This window comes from Drosophila mojavensis, unplaced genomic scaffold (assembly GCF_018153725.1).
Source record: "Drosophila mojavensis isolate 15081-1352.22 unplaced genomic scaffold, ASM1815372v1 contig_36, whole genome shotgun sequence".
NCBI lineage: Eukaryota > Metazoa > Arthropoda > Insecta > Diptera > Drosophilidae > Drosophila > Drosophila mojavensis.
This window is the reverse complement of record NW_025318858.1, coordinates 20,110,063-20,131,835: the sequence shown is the minus strand read 5'-3', so window position 1 is coordinate 20,131,835 and position 21,773 is coordinate 20,110,063. Positions and strand designations below refer to the sequence as shown.

Below are 21,773 nucleotides of genomic sequence, written 5' to 3'. Positions count from 1 at the left end.
TTATATTGAGTATATTAAAGTAGCAAGTACTTCTATGTGTTCTTTTGCAATAGAAATAAATATTAAAGTCACATATGTCTGAGATTAGTTAAAAGCCATTATAATTAGTAATTAGTTTCTATAAAACTTTAAAATTATATTCAACCATTAAGTAAGTTTAATTTATCTATAAATATATATTTATTGAAAGTAGTATTACTTTTGCTGAGTCATCTATTACAATACAAGAAATGTAAAATATCAAATATTCGAACCGAAATTTCTTTATAACCTTATTATATTTAAATATATTTTAAATATATTTTTTTTTAAAGCCATTTAACAAAACTTAAACACAGAAATATCAAATCTAATCAATTTTTAATTTGTGCGAAAATTTATCTAAACGTAGATAGAAAAACTTGAAATTACTTTAAGTACATATAAAATATCAATAACAGAAACTGTTTTTTAATAATTATTTTTTTTTTATATTAATATTTTTTCAATACAAATTTAAAATATGTTGATTCAGTTTATTTTAGCTAAATTTCCACAGTGCAGCATCAATTATAAATGTAACAAATTTCTTTAAAGAATTCAAGTTTCATTTGCGAAATACTTTGGTATACAAAATTAATCCACTAAGTTTTAACAGCTCATACATATATAAATTTCTCCGAATTTCAATTGCAAACATAAGTCAGAAAGTACTTAAAATGGTAGAAACCCCTTCCATAAATAATCGAATTGGACTCCATTTATGCAAATCGTATAAATTGTGTTTAGCCCTTCAGCGGGCTGAAATATGCGCATTTCAAAGGGATTCGACTCGACGGAACTGCCGACATTAAAGTCGCACTTTAAGCTCAAGCTGAGCATTTCTTATCGATTTTTATTTATTACCAGGGAGTGCGACAGATGGCGGCGCAAATTACCTGCTGCTGCTTGGCTGGAAGTCTTACAGAATTCGAGCAATTAAATTGCACGAGACGCAATATAAATAAAGCAGATATACAATATATATATATATATATAATGTACAGCAAAGGACGTCGCAGAGGCAGCTTGACTAAGTAGCCTGAGACCTTGAGACTTGACAGCACGCTGTGAATTACTTGGCTAATTTTGTCAGAGCCAGACATAAAAGGATATTGACACAGATAGACGATGACATGAGCAGACTGTGTGTATGTGTGTGTGAGTAGGTAGTTGATCATCATGTGTGTGTGTGTGCGTGTGTACTGCATATAGACTGTCGATACTCGTGGAGGTTTGCATACGGTTCAAAAGTCAAAGTGCAATTAGCGCAGCTCTTCGTGTTTGGCTTTGCAAATATATTTATTTTTATTTCATTTTTTTTTTGTATCACTGCAAATATTTACTTTCAATTTCGTATGCAAATGTCGCTTCGGTCTCGGCGCCATTAATCACTGCCACCCAGAAGTGGAGCGGGGGCTTTCTCTTATCCTTAGGGAAACGAAGGCGGATGACAGAAAAAATAATTACGTTGTCATGTTTACGGCGTACTGAAATTAGCTGAAAATATCTGAATGTGCCCATCTTTGATGTTGATAGCGCAGCACTCGAGCCATTACAATTTATACCGTAAAAAAATATATATTATGAGATGCTTGAAAATGGGCTGAGCGGCTTTTGACTTCTCTATGGCATTGGGTGACTGGCGTGTGACTTTTGTTTTATGAAATCAGCTAAAGAGCATGTTGACCTTATTTCGTGGCGCCCAGCGGAAATTGTCGCATACAGCCGGCTGGCAGTGCGCTCGCACAGCACACCTTAAACCGGAAGCGGAAACATTATTCCCAAAATGTCAAAAAACATAACAAAAACCCATTAGACACAATTCTGTTTTCTGGGTCAGCACAAAAAGCAGCAGCAGCAGTCAGCAGGCAGCAGGCAGCTTCAACTCCCAAAAGTGAAAACACACACAAAAACACGCCAAACAGAAGCGAAACGAACAGAGGAACGGAACAGCGGAAGAGCGGAGCAGCACAAAGAGCGAGGCGAACGTAAAGCTAAAACAAAACGACGTGGGTGGCCCTTGTTGGGGACACCAAAACAGCGAATAGACTCCAAACTCGACTGAACTAAGCTGAACCTGGGCCTCCTCAACCAGCAACACAGCAAACTGCACTGCTGACCAGTCACGGTTGCCGTAATGCGAGCATCCAGACTAGAGGAGGACGAGGAGAAAGCGTTGAGGCGGCGTGGGGTGCCGTGTGAGGGTAGCTGGAACGATTGCGGAAATCAAGTTGTGTCAACAGCTTAAAAGCCAAAATGTAATAAGCCAGGGAAATGTAATGTAATAAAATATCAAATATAAAATGGAGCTGGCTGGGAGAGCATTTGTTGCCATTAAAGTTTTTGTTGCTTTGAAATTGGAAGCAGAGGGCAGTCAACGGCATAAACAACTAAGCGGAAAAGAGGTAAGGGTTGAGGAAACGATACCCTCTAGAGTCTGAATATAAATTCCTAATGAGGACACATTGGCGTTGAACTTGAAAGTGGAAAGTAATCGATTTTTATGGTAATGATCGATATATGTTATTATCGATCATGGAAGAATCTGTTGTGGGTTCTCTGAATTAAGAAATATAAAATTTAAATTTAAATGAAAAGTTATAAATCGATTATATATTGTATGTAAGTATATATATTTTTTTTGGGCAGAGTAAAATATACATATGTGTACTTCAGTAAATAAGTATACAAATGAAAACATTTGACATTGAATTTTTAGAATTGATATTTGTCTAGGAGTATATAAATAAGTATACACTGTTTGTTTCTAAATGAAGTATGAAAGCAATATTAATCAAAAATCGATAAAATCTATGCAACGGGATTTTTGTTTTTGTTTAAAACAAATATTTAACTTCAAGATTTTGCATCAGCTATCGAGAGTTAGGTGCCTCTAAAATACAATTTTCAATTTATATAGTAAAGCTGACTTAATTGTTTTAAGAAATATTTTATCCATATATCTCATTCAACTGCTTTTAAGCTTCTCAAATTGGCATACTTTGCAGCTCAAGTCAAGATTAGCTGCATTTTACGCAATCTTTTGTTGTCTTTATATTTGTTTTTTTTTTTTGCAGCAGAAGATGCAGCAGATTTGCTTGCGGCTGGTAAAACAACAGAATTGAGCTCGGGGGCTTGGTCATAAAAAGCGTTGCTATAATACTGTGCAGCCGCAGAATATGCGATATTTTATTATTGTTGCGCCAAACAGTATGCAACACTTTATTTCAGCGCTATGTGCTTCCGCCGCTTCCTGTGCCTCGCAGCTCCCAAAAAGCATTTCACGTTTTATATTGCTATTTTTTGTGCTGCCCCTGCTGCTGCTGCTGCTGCTGCTGCTCCTATTACTGCTGCTGTTGTTGTTGGAGCTCGTCCAAGTGCTGACTCCTCGGGCTGTGCCAAAAACTATGCTATATACTTTTTACATGCGATTTGAATGAGCACAAACGGATATCATGTCCTGCCCAGGGTGTTTGCGGCTGTCTGGGTGTGTGTGTGTGAGATATTGTCCAAAGTAAGTAGCATATAAGTGCAATGGGAATCATTTTAAAACACTCGAAAGCCATTCAGACGCTCTTTTTTTTCTTCTTACGTACTTAGCAGATTATTAGAACAGACGTTTCTCTTGGCGCCAGCGTCTGGCATTTTGTCAGCTGCTATCATAAGGCCACCAGAAATTATTATGAACTGCCTGTCTAAGTATGGCTAATTGTGGACACGATCTGTGGCAACTGTGGAAATTTTTTTTAGATATGAATGAAATATTAATATCGTACTTTATGGCGTTTAATTCGAAAGCAAACTATATTTTGCAGTTGAAACCGAAATAGATTGCTGCAAACAATATTACAGCTACTCAAATGAAATATATTACATATATATGCGTTTATGTTATGCTTGACTAATGCGAAAATAACATCATTTATCATTGTGCTTTACACAAACAACATTTCAAGGTACTCTCTCTAATGGCTAAACTATGCAATTAATATTCTGTGTAATTTAAGTAAAGTACTTAAATTAGCTTTCATATTAATTGTATATTCTTTGAAAGGCATAACTAATATAAGACCACTTTATAGACTTTATCGATGTATGTTAAGCAAAAATTTCAATTAAGTTAATAATATTTATTGAATATTGATCTATACAAAATTCTCAAATTTCATTTGGGAATTCTGCAAATAATTATTAAAGGTGAAACAAAGAATTTAAAAAAATACCTTCTGATTATTGCTGCCTAAAATCGATTTATACGCTGAATTTCAACATTTTACATACCCTTTTTACCTTTTGTTAATTGATTTCAATTATTATAGCCGAATGCCTAGAACTTTTAACAAGCCATTCTCGGCACATTGAACCATGCAGCAAACAAACAAATAAATAACTGAAAAAAAAATAAAATAAAAATGGTTTCAAATCAAATATTCGTGAACTTTTCTCGCGAAGCTTTTGTTATGTCATGTCCGAGCTGAGTTCAGAGCCAAAACCCTTTGAAAGTTCAATAACAAAATGCAAAAAAAAAAAAAAAAAAAAATGGGGGAAAAAAGAGAAATGTATTTTAACTCTGAATAAAGTTGGGAATAATTGCGAAGGGCCTTACGGAGCGGGGTGTCGAAGAGGCGGCGAGACGAGACGCGCACAGTCGAGACTTTTTAATGGGCCGGCTACAAACTGCATTCGTTATAGGTTCGAGACTTGGGCATTGCTGGGGTTTTTGACCGATGTTCCGCCAAATTTTTTTGTCGAACAGGGCACGGGGTATGACGGGGAACGAGGGGTGGATGACACATTCGTGTTGAACGTTAATTTGATGTCCTTTGCTGCACTGTGTTGCACGCAATGTAAATGCTAATTAAGAGCGTTACATGTCGCTGTATGGGCGTGCCAGCACTAAGTGTGTGTGTGTGCATGTGGGTGTGGAGGGGCGTTTTGAATTGTGTTTGCTTCTTAATTGCGTAAACCAAGCATTTGATTAGTATTTGCACAGCAATTGACATTAAACAGTTCAATCAATAAAAAATTCAAGCGGAAACGGACTCAAGTGTGAGACAGCCGCAAATATTGAATGTCTTAAGGGCTGTCAGGGATGGCGACGCACTCTTCTTCTTCACCGCTTATAACTACAATATTCTTATTAGCACAATCAAAGCTAGGTTGGTCGGTGGCCGGTGGGTTCGTCGGCCCCAGCCAGTCAGAAACCTCAATTAGGCTGTCAATCAGCGCGTCGAAGCGCGTCACTCGCTTCCACAATAATAGAGCTATTGATTTTCCGCATGGTAATACCCATATATACACCTACATATACACACATAGGGACTTCGCTTCGTACACCGCCCTAATGAGCTTCGGGGCGTGCATTGACATGGGCACGGCCCTGGAACGTCTAATTAGTTGACGGTTTAACATTGTTCATCGATTTGATTATAAATTTAATGCAAGCATCAACAGAAATCTAAAAATAATAAACAATTGTAATGGAAGATTGCTATTCTATTGCTCATATTAATATACTTTTTTCCTGCTAACAATTCCTGATGTTGTGCTCAAAAGGCACTGTTAATATATATGTATTTAGATTGGGGCTGCTCAGCTTAGACAATTGTAAACATGATTCGCGGCAGTTCTTCAAGTTGAAAATAAATGTATATCTAAACTGACAGCTCGTTCTATCTATAGCCAAAAATGTCTAGATAGCAAGTTATCAATTGTTTTGGGTAATCAACTAATTGCGTTAAGCCCTATGGAAAACATTAATGCCATTCATTAACTGCTATCCAAATTTAACTTTATAAATATAGCGCATTATTATTTCGACTTGACCTAATCTCCTGCAACTCTCCACAGACCCAGATCTACACAACTGACTGTAGGTAATGCGTTTCTGAGTGGCTCTCATTTGAAGTGCTTAGCTTGTGCTCGTAAGGCTGGGGCAACGGCAAATAAGCTTGCAGTTTCTTAAATAAATAAACAAGAGGGAAAAAAACAAAAACTGAAATAAATCAAATAAAATAACAAACATATCAGGCATTTTTGCTGAAATCACTTGTGTTTGAGGAAATAAGCTTGGTGAGTGAGTACAAAAATCAATTTATACATATTTATTGCAAGGAACATATTATTAACTATTTTATTGAAATTTAATACAATATATTTGTAGTTTTTTATTTCCAGTCAGAATAAAATATACCAAATAGGTTAGTAGGCATAAATTAATGCATCGAGCTCATTGACGATGGGGACTCAGAACATGTTATGAATAATATATAATCGAATAATAATAATAATAATAGAAGGCTTGGCAGATTCTTGATCTGGACGACTTTATAGAGCCATGGATGTCCTCTTACTCGTTTTACTCTCAGTGAACACAGACTAAGCTCTCAGGCTCAAGATTTTTTTTTTTTTTTAATTTTTGTTTTTAAGCGTAATATCAGAAATGATGGAAAATTCGAATTCATCAAAATATATATGTGTATATATAATATATCAGATATAGTCAATTTTATCCTTATACATATAAAAGTATTTTAGGATTTAAAGATTTGATCTTTTTGATTTAACATTTGACTATGATAGATTTGAGTTTGAATTAGAAAGTGCAACTAAAATAAAAATGAATTGATTAAAAATAAATAGTATACATCGTTTCTTAAAGAGATGGGCCAAAGTAAATATGATATATATAAAAAAAATATGCATTTGCTCAAAGTCAATAAGTCATAATAAATTGTCACAAAGGAGAAAAACAAAGGCTCATGAAATGCAATACTCTTAAGGCATATCAGACTGTTGCAGACGTACGCACACACATACACACACACACACATGCACATTTAATTGTCACTCTTACAAGCTCACACACACTTACACACAGAGAGAGAGAGAGAGAGAGAGAGAGAGAGAGAGAGAGAGAGAGAGTAAGCTTTGCTTTGCCAGCTGTAAGAAAACCCCAATAATGAGAATGAAGTTGTACTTGTGCAACATTTGTAGCATCCTTACATGTGTGTGTGTGTGTATGTGTGTGGGTGGTCTGGCAGCAGTCACCTTTTATCGATTAGCGCATGTAACTGTTTCCACCTACGAATGTGAACTTGGCCCTTTAAATTATATAAGCTAATGGATTGTTGGACATTCAAAGAGAGAGAGGGAGAGGGAGATCGGGATATATAGACTGAGAGAGAGAGGAGTAGGGTTCCTTTTTGGCGGCTGCTGTAAATGAAAACAGGAAACGTTCTCGCATTCACTCATTCATTTAACACACAAAAGCCATTAAAGCGCTTTGTGTGAGCTTTGTTTTGTATGTCAACAGCAACATTAGCGTTGAAAGGGGTGAGGGCTGCGGGCTGCCCAACAGCCGCAGCTTTAAGTCAATTCGATCAATTTTTTTAAAGCCTCAAATATTTGCCTAGCATAATTTATGCGATTGCATCGAACTAACTGTGAAGTTTCACTCAATATTTCTCGCTTGTTGCTGTGCTACCTCAATATTTTTATTATTGAAAGACTTTTTACTCAGCTTTTACATCCCTTTTCTTGCCTCCCCCTTCCGGGAAAGTGCTTGCGCCACTCTCCTTGCGACTGTCTCGACGTCCAGCGCTTGGCAAAAAAGCGAGTCTTGCGGAAAAATCAACATTGCACAAAAGTTTTCCAGCACGCCTGCTGCCAAGCAGCCACACACTCAACCACCCACCAACCACCTACAAAACGCCCACTCCGACCGCCCAGCTCTCTTCTATATCTTCTTTTATTTTTTGTTTTGGCTTAGCGTTGATGATGTATGCACTTTCAAAAGAGTTGAGCAAAGTGGTTTTTCGGGTTTGATGAGCTAACGTCAGCCATCTGCACCACCCACTCGAAATATGAGTGCTACCTCTCTCTATCTATCATTCGTTCTCTCTCTCTCTCTCACTCTGTTTGCATTTCGTTGGTTGTATAATAAAGTTATTAATGGATTTCAATGGCGTTTCAATTATGCAATTTCTGCGATTTGAATTTAAATGATATTTTGATTGTTTACTTTACCGGCATGGGATATGGGTTTTTTGCTGACTGGGCGATTTGTTTGCCGATATTATAGAATATCTAAGTTTCACTTCCATTGCCATACAAATAAAAGTTTAATTTAGATTGCATGACAAATGAGAACGAACTGCAAGCAAAAGATGAGAGGACCTACATATGTATCTATGTACGTAAGAGTGTGTATGAAGAAATTGTAGGCTCAGTCAAGATATCTTAAAAACGGATGGAAACTTGTTTACATTTGGTTGTAGGCTGGGCTTATTGGAAGACAATTTGATCGATCAAAACGATAACTTTAGAGGTGAGAGATTTGAAGCAAAAAAATATATCGATGTGGCTAAAGATGTCGATGACTATATATATAATATGCTTTTAATAATACAGTTAAAATGGGTCTGCTCAAAAATAAATAAAGCAAATTATGTAAATTATATTCATATTTTATTCATAAATTTGTAAATTATTTTATTGCAGAATATAAAATGTATCCACGGGCTTAGCGATATATATCGTTAGCATAGCTTTTCGATATCTTATAATTATACCAAGTTTCAGTATGGCAAGCACTAACTCGACAAAGCTGGTCACACTGAAGTCAGGAGCAAAGCGAATTCTTCTAGAACGTTTAGCTGCGAATTGATAAAATTGTCACCCTAATATGCGTGGACGCTTTATAACCAAGTATAGATTGCCAGTCAAAATATCTAACATGAAACACAAAGATAATAAAAAAGAAGATGGAGATGGTTCACAAGAAGAAAACAAAGCTGATGAATCAAATGAGAGTGAGAATGAGAATAAGAATGAGAATAAGAATGAGATTGAGATTGAGAATGAGAATAAGAATGGGAATAAGAATGAGAATGAAATGAAGGAATCAGAGGTAAATGAGATCACTAACCGTAGTATTAGTGATGAGGTGGAGTGTAATAAAGTCGATATGAAACCGGCCGTCTCGGATTTCGATATCATCAGCATCTATGCGGAGATATCAAAGTTGACCACTATAGAGCGTTATCTGAATATGCTATATCGGTAAGTCCGCTGTGATAAATATATATTTTAAGACATCTATACAATATATCCCTTACAGTCCCTCCACTTGCTTTGTGCGCACAAATTGCCACTTTAAGCTCTCTGATCTGGACTACTTTCTGTCGGAAACACGCTATGAGCCGGAAAAGCACTCGGCCCTGTTCATACGGCTCTCGAATCCGACGTGCAGCTTACGGCTTTACGATAATGGCAACATCTGCTCCAAGGCCTATTCGTACAAAAGCGCCGCTCTGGGCATACGTCGTCTCATTGGCACCATAGAGCATCTAGGCTATTCGCTCGTGTTTCAGAATCCCCGCTTCAATGTGGTCAATGCGACGTTCTGTATGCCATTCTGTATCGATTTGGCATTGCTAAGCGTGGAGTACAGTGAGGACTGCGAATACAAGCCCCAAACACATCCATATCTAATATTCAAGATTCGCAACTCGACCACTAAGCTGGCCATCTTTAACAACGGCTTTATCTTTGTGATGCTCTCGTCGATGCCGCGCCACACCCAGCAGGCAATCACCTTTATAATGCCCATTCTCTTCCGGCATAGAGATGCTGACAGATCGGTGGATACAGAGCTGAGCATCGGCGACATTAATTTCAAATTGCTCTGGGAAAATGAGTTCCAGCTGCTATACCAAAGCTTTGTCAACTATTCCAAATGAGCAACAATGTTGATGTTAGCTCTTTTCCTATTTCTTATTGTTTCTCTTGTTGTTGGCCAACGTTTATTTTTGATACATGAACCTAAAACTTTCTATATCTAGTATATGCTCATAAATGTCGAAATGCACCGCCCGGAGTAGAGGAAACTTTTTTGGCTTAGTTATTTAAATGACAAGTGGGCGTTGCGCCAACACACACACGCACACAGAAATTATTTAAATATGTACATGGCTAATTCCAAGAGAAAACAAAGAAAAATATTAAAAGCTTAAATTCAAACTAAATAAAAAATATGTTTGTATGGATGAACATTGTGCATATATATACTTGTTTTGGGCGTCCATCTATTAAAAATGGAAAAGCATATATGTATGTACATATATTTTAGACTAATACAAATGTTAAGACAAGGCACTGATAGAGTGACTACCCATATGAGAGATATTCGTATAATTTGATATAAAAAGGTCGGTGCCATACCCATATACATACACATGTATATATAGCAGCATATCGTCCATGAGTATCGAAAGTTATGTGAACTGAACAAATAGTCTAAGGCATTCCCTGGTTTCGGACTACCCACTAAAGCACATCAGAGTTTTTTTACTTTTATCTGCAATGTCAGTTGTTTTTCACAAGTCATTAGCTTCATTTGCATACACACACATACCTATGTATTTATAAAAATGCCAATCCATTTAAAGGGGTTGCGGTTCACAAACACTAAAAATCACTCACAAATTTACAAATTTACAATGTAAATGCGAGCTGCAGCTGATCGAAGTCCGTGTTTGTATTTGCCAGACATAAAAATGAATGTGACGGGAGCAAGTTGGGATAGAGGTTAGCGAAAAGCAATCGGAAGGCCGAATCGCAACGTAAATGTGTGAAATGAAATTTGAAACTGTCGTTCGTTTCAGCTGCTGTCCATTTCAAACCTATTGCATTTGAATAGTTTTTTGTCTGCGTGCAAAAAAAAATTCAGCGTCATATTTGCGCATATCCCTCTCTTTCTCTCTCCTTGCAAACACACACACACACATCGCTCACTCTAATGGCGATATTGCTGCAGCGGTTGCCATATAAGCGGATAATTTTCAACATTTTTGTTTGCAATTGTTGGTCGCATTCAACGGGACTTTTGCTGCTTTTGTTTCTGTGAAAACATTTTTGTGCCGTTGACGGCTTTTCGCGTGTTTTTCGCTCTGTAAGAGTAGCTTGTGGGCTGTTGGGATTACTCATTAGAGCCGTTTGACTGTGCGTATGGAAAGTAAGAATTATTGAATTGGAAGAGCATGACTAAGAGTTACCCTGAATTCAAAATATTTGTTTTTATTTCATTTGAAGATTTACATAAGAAATGAATTTCCTTACAGTCCTTACAGGGAATAAAAATATCCCAAAATTATCAAGGGTCAAGGCTTTTTTGTATCTATAGTAACATATCGATCGGGTCATCGTAGTTATGTGCTCAGAAGTATGATCCCCATTAAAAATATCTAACAAGGTATAAGCTTGCATTTTCTTTAATAGTAGCTTTATATTTACTTCATAATAACTTGGAGAAGCTAAGGAAAATTTTTGTTTTTAATGAATTCTTTACGTTTTTTTTTTAATGGAAATATTTGCGCTCAAAGCAAATTAACTATGAAATCTGCTCATTTAAATTGCAAGCACAGGAATGTAAAGCTCCAAATGCAAAATATAATTAATATTACTTTGGAGTGTGGGTGCGCTGGAGTGACCATGCCTTATTATTCTTTTTGTTCCTTTTGTTGTTGTTGCTGTTGTTGGTTGGCTGAGGATTTCTGCAGCTGCTTTCTTGGTATTGGAAAGGGGCACACATTTGTGTGTGTGTGTCTGCATTTTCATAATTTCTACACAACAAAAAGCGAAGACCACGACAATAGCGCAAAAGGGACGAAACGAACGCAGCAAATTCCAAAGCTCTGGAATTTATGCAGCAAATATTAACTTACCACACAGACGCACACACACACACACACACATAAATTGTGTTCAAAATTTCTCATGCAATTCCTGTAAAAGGCAGCACAGAGAACGAGAGCGAGAGAGAGAGAGAGAGAGAGGCACAAGAAGTGTGGAAGAGTGTGGGCAGGGGAAAGGTCGCAACAGCCGCTGCCCAATTTGTGCATGGGCCAGCCAGAACTGACAACAAAACTCATTAGCAGAAGCGGCGACCGTGACCGAGACGGCAAGTATGCCGTTAGAATTGTGGGCATGGACGTGCAGCTGTCTGCTGGGAATTGAAGGGGATGGGTGGGCGACAGGGCGGTAGAGTGCTGCTGCTGGTCAACCGAAGCCAAAACGCAGCATGCACTTCCGTTTCAGAAAGTTTTCGCTATTTTATTCATATTTTTACTGGGCCGCTGCTGCACTTTATCTTTCTGCGGCGGTCTTAGTTGGCGAAATTGTGTGCAACCACGAAAATCTAATAAGCGCGCAAATTTGTTGACATTGCGCAAATGTTTTTTACGAGCAGCGCTCGCAGTCCAGCAGCCTAAGACGAAAAAACTTAGTAGCTCGCTCCCGCTCCCGCTCCCTCTCCCGCTGCCAATGTACCTCCCTCGTTACATTATGTTCCTATTATGGTCCTCACTGGCTACCGCAAATGTCCATTAAAGAAGTCGAAAGTCGCACTTAAAGCGCAACGGATGAAGCGAAGTGCAATGACAACGAGCAAACGAGGCAGAGGAAGGCGACAAAGTGCAAATGTGCGCGAGAGCAGGACAGAGCTAGTGAACGAACTTGACGTTTTTGACTCTGCTAAGTCGCGCGCGATGTTGCGTTAACTTTTTGGCTGTTGCGCTCTGCAGACACAAAGAAGGCGAAAGAAGTGAACGAAAGCTCCCATCACAGTCTGTCAGGTAGCACAACAAAGACGGTGTCGGAGCGGTGCTGCCAGACCGTCAGCTGATACGTCAGCGGATACCCACCGTCCAGACAAGACAATTTCATTAACCGCGGCGGCCAACAAGCACGTTAAGTCGAACGAGCAGACTTGCCTTTGAGTCTTTATCAGCCGAATGCCTGCATGCATGCATACGCATATACATACAAATATACACATACACACATGTATGCATACATATGTATAAATGCATATTGGATGCCGCATAATGGACGCGCAAAGTTTTTTAATTATTTTTGTGGTCTTAAATTGCATTTCTCGTGAATCTGTGCAGCGAAAGGACGAAGGACACGATGTCCGTGTGAGAAGTACGACCACAAAAGCGCCGACTTTATCAGCGCCAGGCAATTGTCATCTGAGCTGGGTGGCTCTACACAGAGAGAGAGAGGGAGACAGAGAGATAGTGAGCAGAGCAATGCAGCGCATTCATTTAAGCAAAAGTGCAATAACATGTTATTTTATTTAAATTTTTCTTCTTTTTTTTTACCCACACCATTTATTGCCTTTTGCCCTTTCATGTTGTCCGTTAACAGCAAGCGGCTTTAAAGCATTCCAGCCTTATTACGCAATTACAAGAGGATTGACACACAGAGCGCACATTTCGCTTTGCCCTTGCATTCACTCTTCCTGATTTTATTGAGGCAAATATACGAATAATTGAAATTACATACGACCATTCGTTCTACCGGGCAAATACAAAAAATCATGGGTAATTGGTATGTATACCATTTGGAAAATATAAATATACTTCGATTGCAATTGAGGCTTACGCATATGAATATCGATAAATGTCAAGGGGAAATCCATTAAAATTCATTTTTTAACTTTAAGTTGGCAACTCTTAAGCATAAAGAACAATTTTGGTGGGAGACTACGAGATACTCTGGCAAATTTATGGAATTCGCAGATTATGTGGTGAGTTGGCAGAGCTTTAACTGTGGTGGGTATATGGTGAAATATATGGTGAAATATATTTACGATTGATTCGATATTCGTTTCCATTTGGCTATCTACCTCGTATGTATATATACACATAGAATATACATACATAAATTACTTGCTTCACGAGTTGATGAAGTACTTAACTTATTGCCAACTTTTCCCACTGAATCAAAAACCAATTGCAACTCTTTTAATTAAATATTTATTATGTAATTAGCCTCGCACAGAGTATAAAGTTTTGCTGGCGTTCCACTTGCAAATCAATTAGCGGATATGTTTGCCTGCAACAGAAAAAGAAGAAAGAAAAGCTAGTGGAAAATTTTTGCAGCCGCCTGTCAAAAGTCGTTGCTAGCCCCAAACAACTTTGCCCGTTCATGCATTTTATTTAACACTCGACCAAAGGCAAACGGCATACGCCCTCCAAACATGGCAAGTGAAGTTGTTACGAAAGCGCACATCAATTTTAAGCAAAAAAGTGGGTTAGGGATGCCAAGCATGCACATATGTATAAATATATGTATATATGTATATCTATGTATTATATATTTGTAAGCTACCAACACGATTTCAATTTGCCTCGTTGATAAACGGCTGAGGAATTAATTCAGCCGGCTCTTACAAAATGCCTCAAATTTTTTTTTTATTTTTATCTGTATTTGAGCTAAAAATATTTTCACTTTTTAGCTCTGATTTCTCACACACACACACACACACACACTCATACATATACGCTCAGATACGTGTATATTTATGTATGCAAAAACAAAGTTGACTTTCTTTTGACTGTGCCTGGCACCGTCGTCTTCGTCTTCGTCGTCTGCGCTGGCCACGCCCCCGCCCCAGTCATGTGACTTAACTGTACTAAATAGTTTCTCACGTGACTCCTGCACATAAAAAATGGCTTTATTGCTGCACACGTATTCATTAATGGCAGCAATGAACTCACATGTGAATCGAGTGGGTCGAACTGGGCCAGCTTCAAGAATGCCAGCTTAGGTTGCAGCGTGAGCTAAAGGGTTCTCCTGGCCACCCACAAACACACACACACACACACATACACATACACATACACATAAACTGTATTGTTTGTTGCAACTATATTGTTGCTTGGCTGCACACAGAAAATGGTTGCAAGTCGTCTGCACAGGAAGTGCATATTAATTGTGAAAATTTGTACAGCTATTTCTTCGAAAATAGTTGGCTGTTGCTGCTGCTGCTGTAGTTGTTGTTTTTGTTGTTGTGTCAGGTAGCGACTGGCTTACCTGGTGTAAATCCATGGCTCGACTTGGCTGCAGTGCCAAAAAGTGGAGCATGATTGCAGCACTTGAGCAGCTAGTCAGAGTTTAATTTTTGGACTTAGCCAGGATATACATGTATACCAAGAGGTTTCCTTTCAGCAGCAGCAACAGCAAGTTTAAGGGGTATTAAATAATCACAGTACCATTAAGTCAGACAGTTAAACATAAGTTTTCTTTAGAAATTGTGCTCAAACAAACAAACGATCGGTGCAGAACGTACAGCAGATTGAAAACAGTTACAAGTTATTAGATTGATGTAATGGACTATAGGCAAGGAGATAAAAGATGCCCTACGAATATTTTATAATTGGGAAATGTTTATCTAATATTTTGGGCTTACAAACATTTCGTTGCTGCCAGAAACTTGCAATTGTTTAAAACTTGGCAGCTATTCCTATTAGGGCTGGGGCTGGAATTTTTGAAACTCACACACACAGACAAACAGATGAATGGATGTATGTAATTCAACTCAACTGTTGGTAATACTCTGATGCATAACAATACTTTCATTCTCATTCAGAAAAGTAATTGTCAGTTCTTCAGTCAATTAAAACCCTTAGATATCAAATAAAACTTTGCTGACCACGTCCAACATGTCATTAAGAAATCGTATACACTAATCCGTACCTTATAGCTATTTATAAATAGAAATTCTCGCCTAAGCTTAGAAAATAAAATCTACCTTTTCTGGTCCATATTTCAGTTCACAATATTTTATGGGGCTCCGGTATGAGCTGATATTGCAAATGTACATATAAATAAAATTCAAATTCTACAAAATAATATACTAAAAATGATTCATAACCTACCGTGGTATATTACTCCACTACGGAGTTATATTTGAAAGCAAAGGTAGAATTAGCATCTAGTAGAATAGAGAAGCTGCATTCTAACTTCATAAATAGATGTTCAGGTTCCATTTACCCACACATTAATAATATTATCTTAAATACATAGTAGAAATAAGTTTAATTTAAGTTCTAGTTTTAAGTCAAGTTAAGTTATTTTCATGGGGTTTGTATATAAATTTTTTACCCATATGTATGCTAAACTCTAAAGAATTAATTTCCATATTATAAAAATATAATTATATTTAAGTAGACAACGACAATGTGTCCTGTACTCTTAATAATAATAATAAATAAACAAATTAATATCAAATGATCTAGCTATTAAAGAATTTTCAAATTTGAAAAACTGTCTAAACCTGCTTTATAAGAGAACAACAATTTGTGTTTACTATGAATATTCGATGTAGTTAGCACATGAAATTTGAAAATAGACTATAGCTGTCGATTGGCAGAATCGAGGTTCATCGAATGTTTCATTCAATTTACGATATGGGAAAAATGTTGCCTTGGCCTTCCTTCCGCTTCCTGCTGGGGATTAAAACTGCAATAGTTCAACGGTTTAATGGCCTTTCGTTTAGACCACATTTCAAATGCGGTTATGTTTTTCTTGAATTGCCAAGCCGCAGGGCAAAACTCGGATTAAGCCATATGGACAACTGCCATGCACACTAGCACTATGTAGAGCAGAAGTTCAAGAGCAGCATTCGGCAGCATCCAGCATCGATTTTTGCTGTTGAATAAAAATGTAAGCATTTTGTTGTTTGGCTATAAAATTAAAAACCAACACTCGCATAGAGAGTGTGTGTATATACATATATGTATGTATGTATAGTGTATATGCTTACACATCTCGGGCAATTGAGAGTGGCAATGGCTGAGGGCCTGTGTGGATTTTGGAGCTGCAGCGGCATCATCCATCGTCGAGGCTGCTGCAATTTGTTTGAACAACAATTTTTACAAATGAATGCATTCGTGTTGTGCTCGTCTTCATTTTCATTTTCATGTTCTATTTCCATTTTGATTTTCATTTTCCCTTTAACGGACAACAACAAACCAACACAATTTTTAGTTAATTAATGGCAAGTGTTTTGGCAGCAGGGCGAAGCGCAACAACGTCTACATCAGATTCAATGTTGATTTTCAGCTCGGTTGCGACCAAGCAACAATGACAACAACATGCAACAACAGCAACATGCAACAACAATGCGCTCAATTGGCTCAAAATGAGTTTTTATGGGATTTGCATACTCTGAATAGGGAAATAAGTGCAAACAATAGCAAAAGCATCTCAAGCCAACTCGTCAGCAGTTTGTTTTTTCTCCAGCTCCGTCTGCTACTGCTTCGTTTTCCTCTTCATTTTCTTCTAATTCTCACACCCAGGCATTTTCATAAAGCTCTCGCATATTGTTTTGCCATTTTGTTGCCTTACAATTTGCATTTGCATAATTCTCATTTTTATGATACGCGGCTCATTTTTCTGTTTTTCTTAATTGTTTCTTGTTTGGAAAATTGTGAAAAAAAACCGCAAGCCTAAAGAGCTCATAGCAAATTGCAGCCCCGTGAAACACTCAGAAAATCAAAGAGTTTATCCACTAAGTAATACTCTGTAACGGACGCATTGACTTGAAAGAAGTTCAGTCTGGAGAAATTATAATATTATTTTAATAAATTATTATTTATTATATTATTATTATATTATTATTATTGTTATTATTAATATTATTATATTATTATTATTATTATTATTATTATTATTATTATTATTATTATTATTATTAAAATTAAAAATTTTAAATGTATAGCTGAAAGTTGAATTTTTAAAATTTTTTATTAAATTAAGAATTATATTTCCTTATTTACTTTATTTCTTGTTCTTATTTATAATATTTAATTTTTTTATTTGATAAAAATTTGTTCATTATGTATTTTCATATTTTAATTATTATTATTTTTTTTTTAATATTTCCTTCTTTTTCTTTTATTTATTTATTTTTTTTTTTATAGCTATATAGCAACATTATTTGTTAATATTTTTTTTCTAAATAAAACACATTTTTCTTAACAAATTATACCTTTTACTCCATAGTTTGTTGCTGTTTCTAAAGCCTGTGATTAATTGTAAAAAAAAGTAATAGGAATTCCGCCGCTTTTATCGCGTCATATCAAGCATAAAGAGTGGTTTTAGTGTTGTACTCAATGATATGCTCGTATAGCTCTTAGTGCTCTTACCAGGCATTATACCTATAGGATATTATAAAACAGCGCACAGCTAAACGGAGCAGCACAAAACATTTAATGCGCACAATTACTTTGCATATATTACGGCGTATGTGAGTGTCCGCCACAGATTTGTGTGTGTTTTGTCGGGAGGTGGGTAGCAGGAGTTGAGGCAGGAGTTGAGGCAGGAGTTGTAGAGGCAGTTGTAGCAGGAGTTGGCTGCAGTTGGAATTGCCTGGCTTTTATGGCTGCCATGCTGACCAGGCCGACTTCGTTTACATAATAAAAGCGTAAACACGTTTTCACTATTGGCCAATCAAACAGCGCCGCCCATTACTTTTTGGAGCCGACATCGGTTCTGGTCTAAAACTGCGCCTCTAAGTGCCCAAAGGGTAGGGGAGTTGTTCCACATACATAGTCTAACGCGTGGCTCTTGCGAATAAAATAGGCATTTTGGGTAGTTTTATGAATTGTTTCAATGCTCATTTACCGGTTGGCCTAATGGGTGCATTGCCTTCGCATTCTGGCCAATATATTTACTCTAAGCAGTGGACACGAATGTTATTAAAGGCCCTATAAAGTGCATAAGGTCTTGCTGCTTTAATGGCATTACAATTGTTATGGGAGCATTCTGTGAAAAACATATGCTCAGGCTAATGTTTTTGGGGCTTAGTAGTTTGAAAAGCACTTTCATTTTATATATATGCAAACTTCAATTTAGTTAGTTATATTTTATTATAAAACGAAAATTAATTTACGTCTAAAGATTATTTTGAATTACAATATGTTATCATTTATGATTGACTTTAAATATAATTATGTTTTATTAAATTTTTTACAAAACACTCTTTAAATATTTGCATAATCTAGTACATCTCCTTTCAAAAATTATTTAAAACTTTCTTATCTTTATAATTCGAACTCTTAAAGCGATTTCTGCTTTTTAACTTTAATTTAACTTTTCAGACTTGTCTCTGATCTCTAAGTTGATTTTGCATTTCAATTGAAACTTTGTTGCTCAATTTCTCGTTACCTACATTTTTTTCATAAATTGTAAAGTTCAGTTGCTTAGTTGGGAAAGGCGCTCATATCTTCTGTTCTGAAAACTAACTGAAAATTCACATTTAGCGCGTAGGTCGGTGCAAGAATGAGACGCTTAAGGTTGCCTTTGAATACGCTTATTAAGGTTGTCATTAAAAAAAAAAATCAATAAATAAATAAAGAAAATGTTCATCGTATATAATAATATTAATAATAATAGTAAATAAAATATACAAAAAATAATAGCGAGTACAATTTTGTACAATCAAATATTTTCGTTAAAGAGGTATACATTATTTACCTATATAATATTATTTTCATATTGTTTTCAGAGTCAAATATTTCTATAAAACAATTTTTTTTATATATATTTTTATATATGTATCTCTATTTTTATTTTTTGTAATACTAAAAATCAAAAACCTATCAGTTAGAGTATTTATTGTGTGATGTGCAGTCGATATTCGGTTTATCTCTTATTCTTTTGCCTCAACCACTTCACAGTGCAATATACACGCATTTTTCTGCATTGCCACTTGGCTGTGTGTGTTAGAGTACACATAGTTGCACGCAGACACACACACACGCACAGACACACACACACGCACAGACACACTTACATAAGCCTCGCCCACTTCAACACCCACGCACTATACCAGCCGAAGCAGATTACTAAAGTCGCAGCTAACATATTTTTGCACACTGAGCGCTAGAAAAAACCGAACAGGAAACGCAAGTGAAGAAATTGCAAAAAAAAGGTAGGAAAATATAAGAAAGCAAAAAGCAATGTGGCAAATGGAAGATGAGATACTCTAGAGTAAGAAAATGTGGATTGTATATATGGCAATAAATGTATATGGACATAGGCCGATATTATAAAAGACAAAGCTGAAGAAGAGGTATAAAAGTAGATTAATTTTGGTTTGAGGTGGAAATTTCTTTGAGAAATTGAAATGACTAGATTAGGATAGCGGAAAATTTCTGAATCGAATTCAGATATTATCATAATTTTTCAGTCAGTTATTTTAATTAGATTTAAGAGCATCATTTTAACATTTTACTCATGCAACATTTACATTTTATTAATTGTATTTGTTAATTTTATTTATGAATGGTGACTTAACAAAATTCTTTACTTCCGCCATAACTCAAAGAATTCCCTTTGCATATCAATTCAATCGAGTATAAAGCTCATATACCCCATATCTGAGAGTATGATCTACATATATATGTATGTATACACAAATATATAGATAACTGTTGCAAGTGCGCTAAAGTTTCATGCTTCATTGGACGCCGACGCCAGCCAGGCCCGCTGTGTGGTTGGTGCTGCAGCGACGTTTGCTTCGCAGTCGCGTCTGCTTCAAGAACAATCAAATTTGCAGCCAGCTGAATTCCTGCTGCTGCCCCTGGGCATAATATTCTCCGATGTGAAGTTCTCCTTTCCCACCTAGTAGTAGTTGTTGTTGGTGTTGTTGTTGTTGCACATGCAATGGGCTGCGGCAGCACTTTCATAATCGAAACGCCAGCTAACCAGCCCCGATAGTCGAACTGAGCTACTGCATGGCTGGCGGGGGATCCTTTTTTCCTACTCTTCCCTTCACATTAAAGCCATAACGGGCACACTTGAAATTTAAAAGGCTCCAGGACCCCATTCATTGTCTGGCAGGCACTCAGCCACACATATGCTTAACGCTTACGGCTGGGAATATGTCCCCCACTCGCTCTGCCTCTCTCTCTCTCTCCCTCTCGCTATCTCGTGCTGTCGCTGTCTCTGTCTTCGTCTATCTGCGGGCTTAGTTTTGGCTTAAACGTTGTCTTCTTTGTTAGCGTCGTGTGGGGTTTCCTTGGCTTTTTCCTTTGCTTCTTTCACTTTTTTATTTGCATATTTTAATGCAAATTGTGCAGAATTAATTTAGTGCTGTTTAGTCTGCTGTCTCTGTAGCCCGTTGCCGCTGCCCCCCTCCCCCCATCCATTCATACAATCTCCCAGGCAGCAAACCAAAATGTTTAGCCACAATTTTTGGCTGTTCGTGTCGAGTGGGCGGTTTCGTTTCATATGTAAATATTTCGAGTTTCAACTTTTATTTCCTTCAAGTTCGTCGCTTTTCCTTATTGTTTATGCTTAAATTGTGCTTCAAGGCGCATTGAAGTGTGGCCTAGTTTTATGCCAGGGGCTGGCTGAGCGACCACGGGCCAAGGGGGGCCAAGAGGTCGAGGGTAAAATATATTTTATGAGCTACATTATGTAAACTGAATTTAGTTTCTGGCATTTGCTCTCTGTCTCCATTCAGCCAGTTTGTTGCTGAATTATTCGACAAGGCGCATTCAACTGGCACCACAATTTGCTAAGGGTTTTTTTTTTTTTTTTTTTTTTTTTTTGATATGTGAGCTGGAATGGGTTAACAACAAAGGGATGTGTCGAGTGTGTGGAGGCACATATTAGGTTTATTTTGTATGGTTTTTTGTTGTTGTTAATTTTATAAACTTTACGCAATCCAATGAAAGCTTAAACAGAGCTAATTTTAAATCTTATTTCCAGATATACCCTATATTCAAATGCAATATAACCTACATATAGAGGGTCCCTCTTTGGTTTAAATTTGGACCTTCTCTACAATGTGAACAACTATTTAGTTTTAATACGATATGTATTTTTAAAGATTACAATGTTTCACTTGCAATAATTTGTTGAAATCGCTTAGACTTTGTTTTCTTGGCTCA

General features: G+C 36.8%; 2 protein-coding genes across 4 annotated transcripts in view; one reads left to right on the top strand and one right to left on the bottom strand.

The window, feature by feature from the left end:
• Window positions 1-21,773, bottom strand: part of LOC6577397 (protein O-mannosyl-transferase TMTC1) — a 58,581-nt gene that overhangs the window by 21,013 nt on the left and 15,795 nt on the right. The window lies entirely within an intron of this gene.
• Window positions 5,935-10,027, top strand: LOC6577396. Its single transcript, XM_002003327.4, has 3 exons — window positions 5,935-6,093; window positions 8,524-9,084; window positions 9,143-10,027. Exons 2-3 carry the CDS (start codon window positions 8,708-8,710, stop codon window positions 9,762-9,764), a joined length of 999 nt encoding a protein of 332 aa, XP_002003363.3. The 5' UTR covers window positions 5,935-6,093; window positions 8,524-8,707; the 3' UTR covers window positions 9,765-10,027.

What these genes read in the sequence shown, in the direction of transcription:
- LOC6577396 (XM_002003327.4), top strand. Translation starts at nt 8,708, where the DNA reads ATGCGTGGACGCTTTATAACCAAGTATAGATTGCCAGTCAAAATATCT. An exon ending in TATCTGAATATGCTATATCG is followed by an intron (nt 9,085 to 9,142) that starts GTAAGTCCGCTG and finishes TATCCCTTACAG; the next exon opens with TCCCTCCACTTGCTTTGTGC.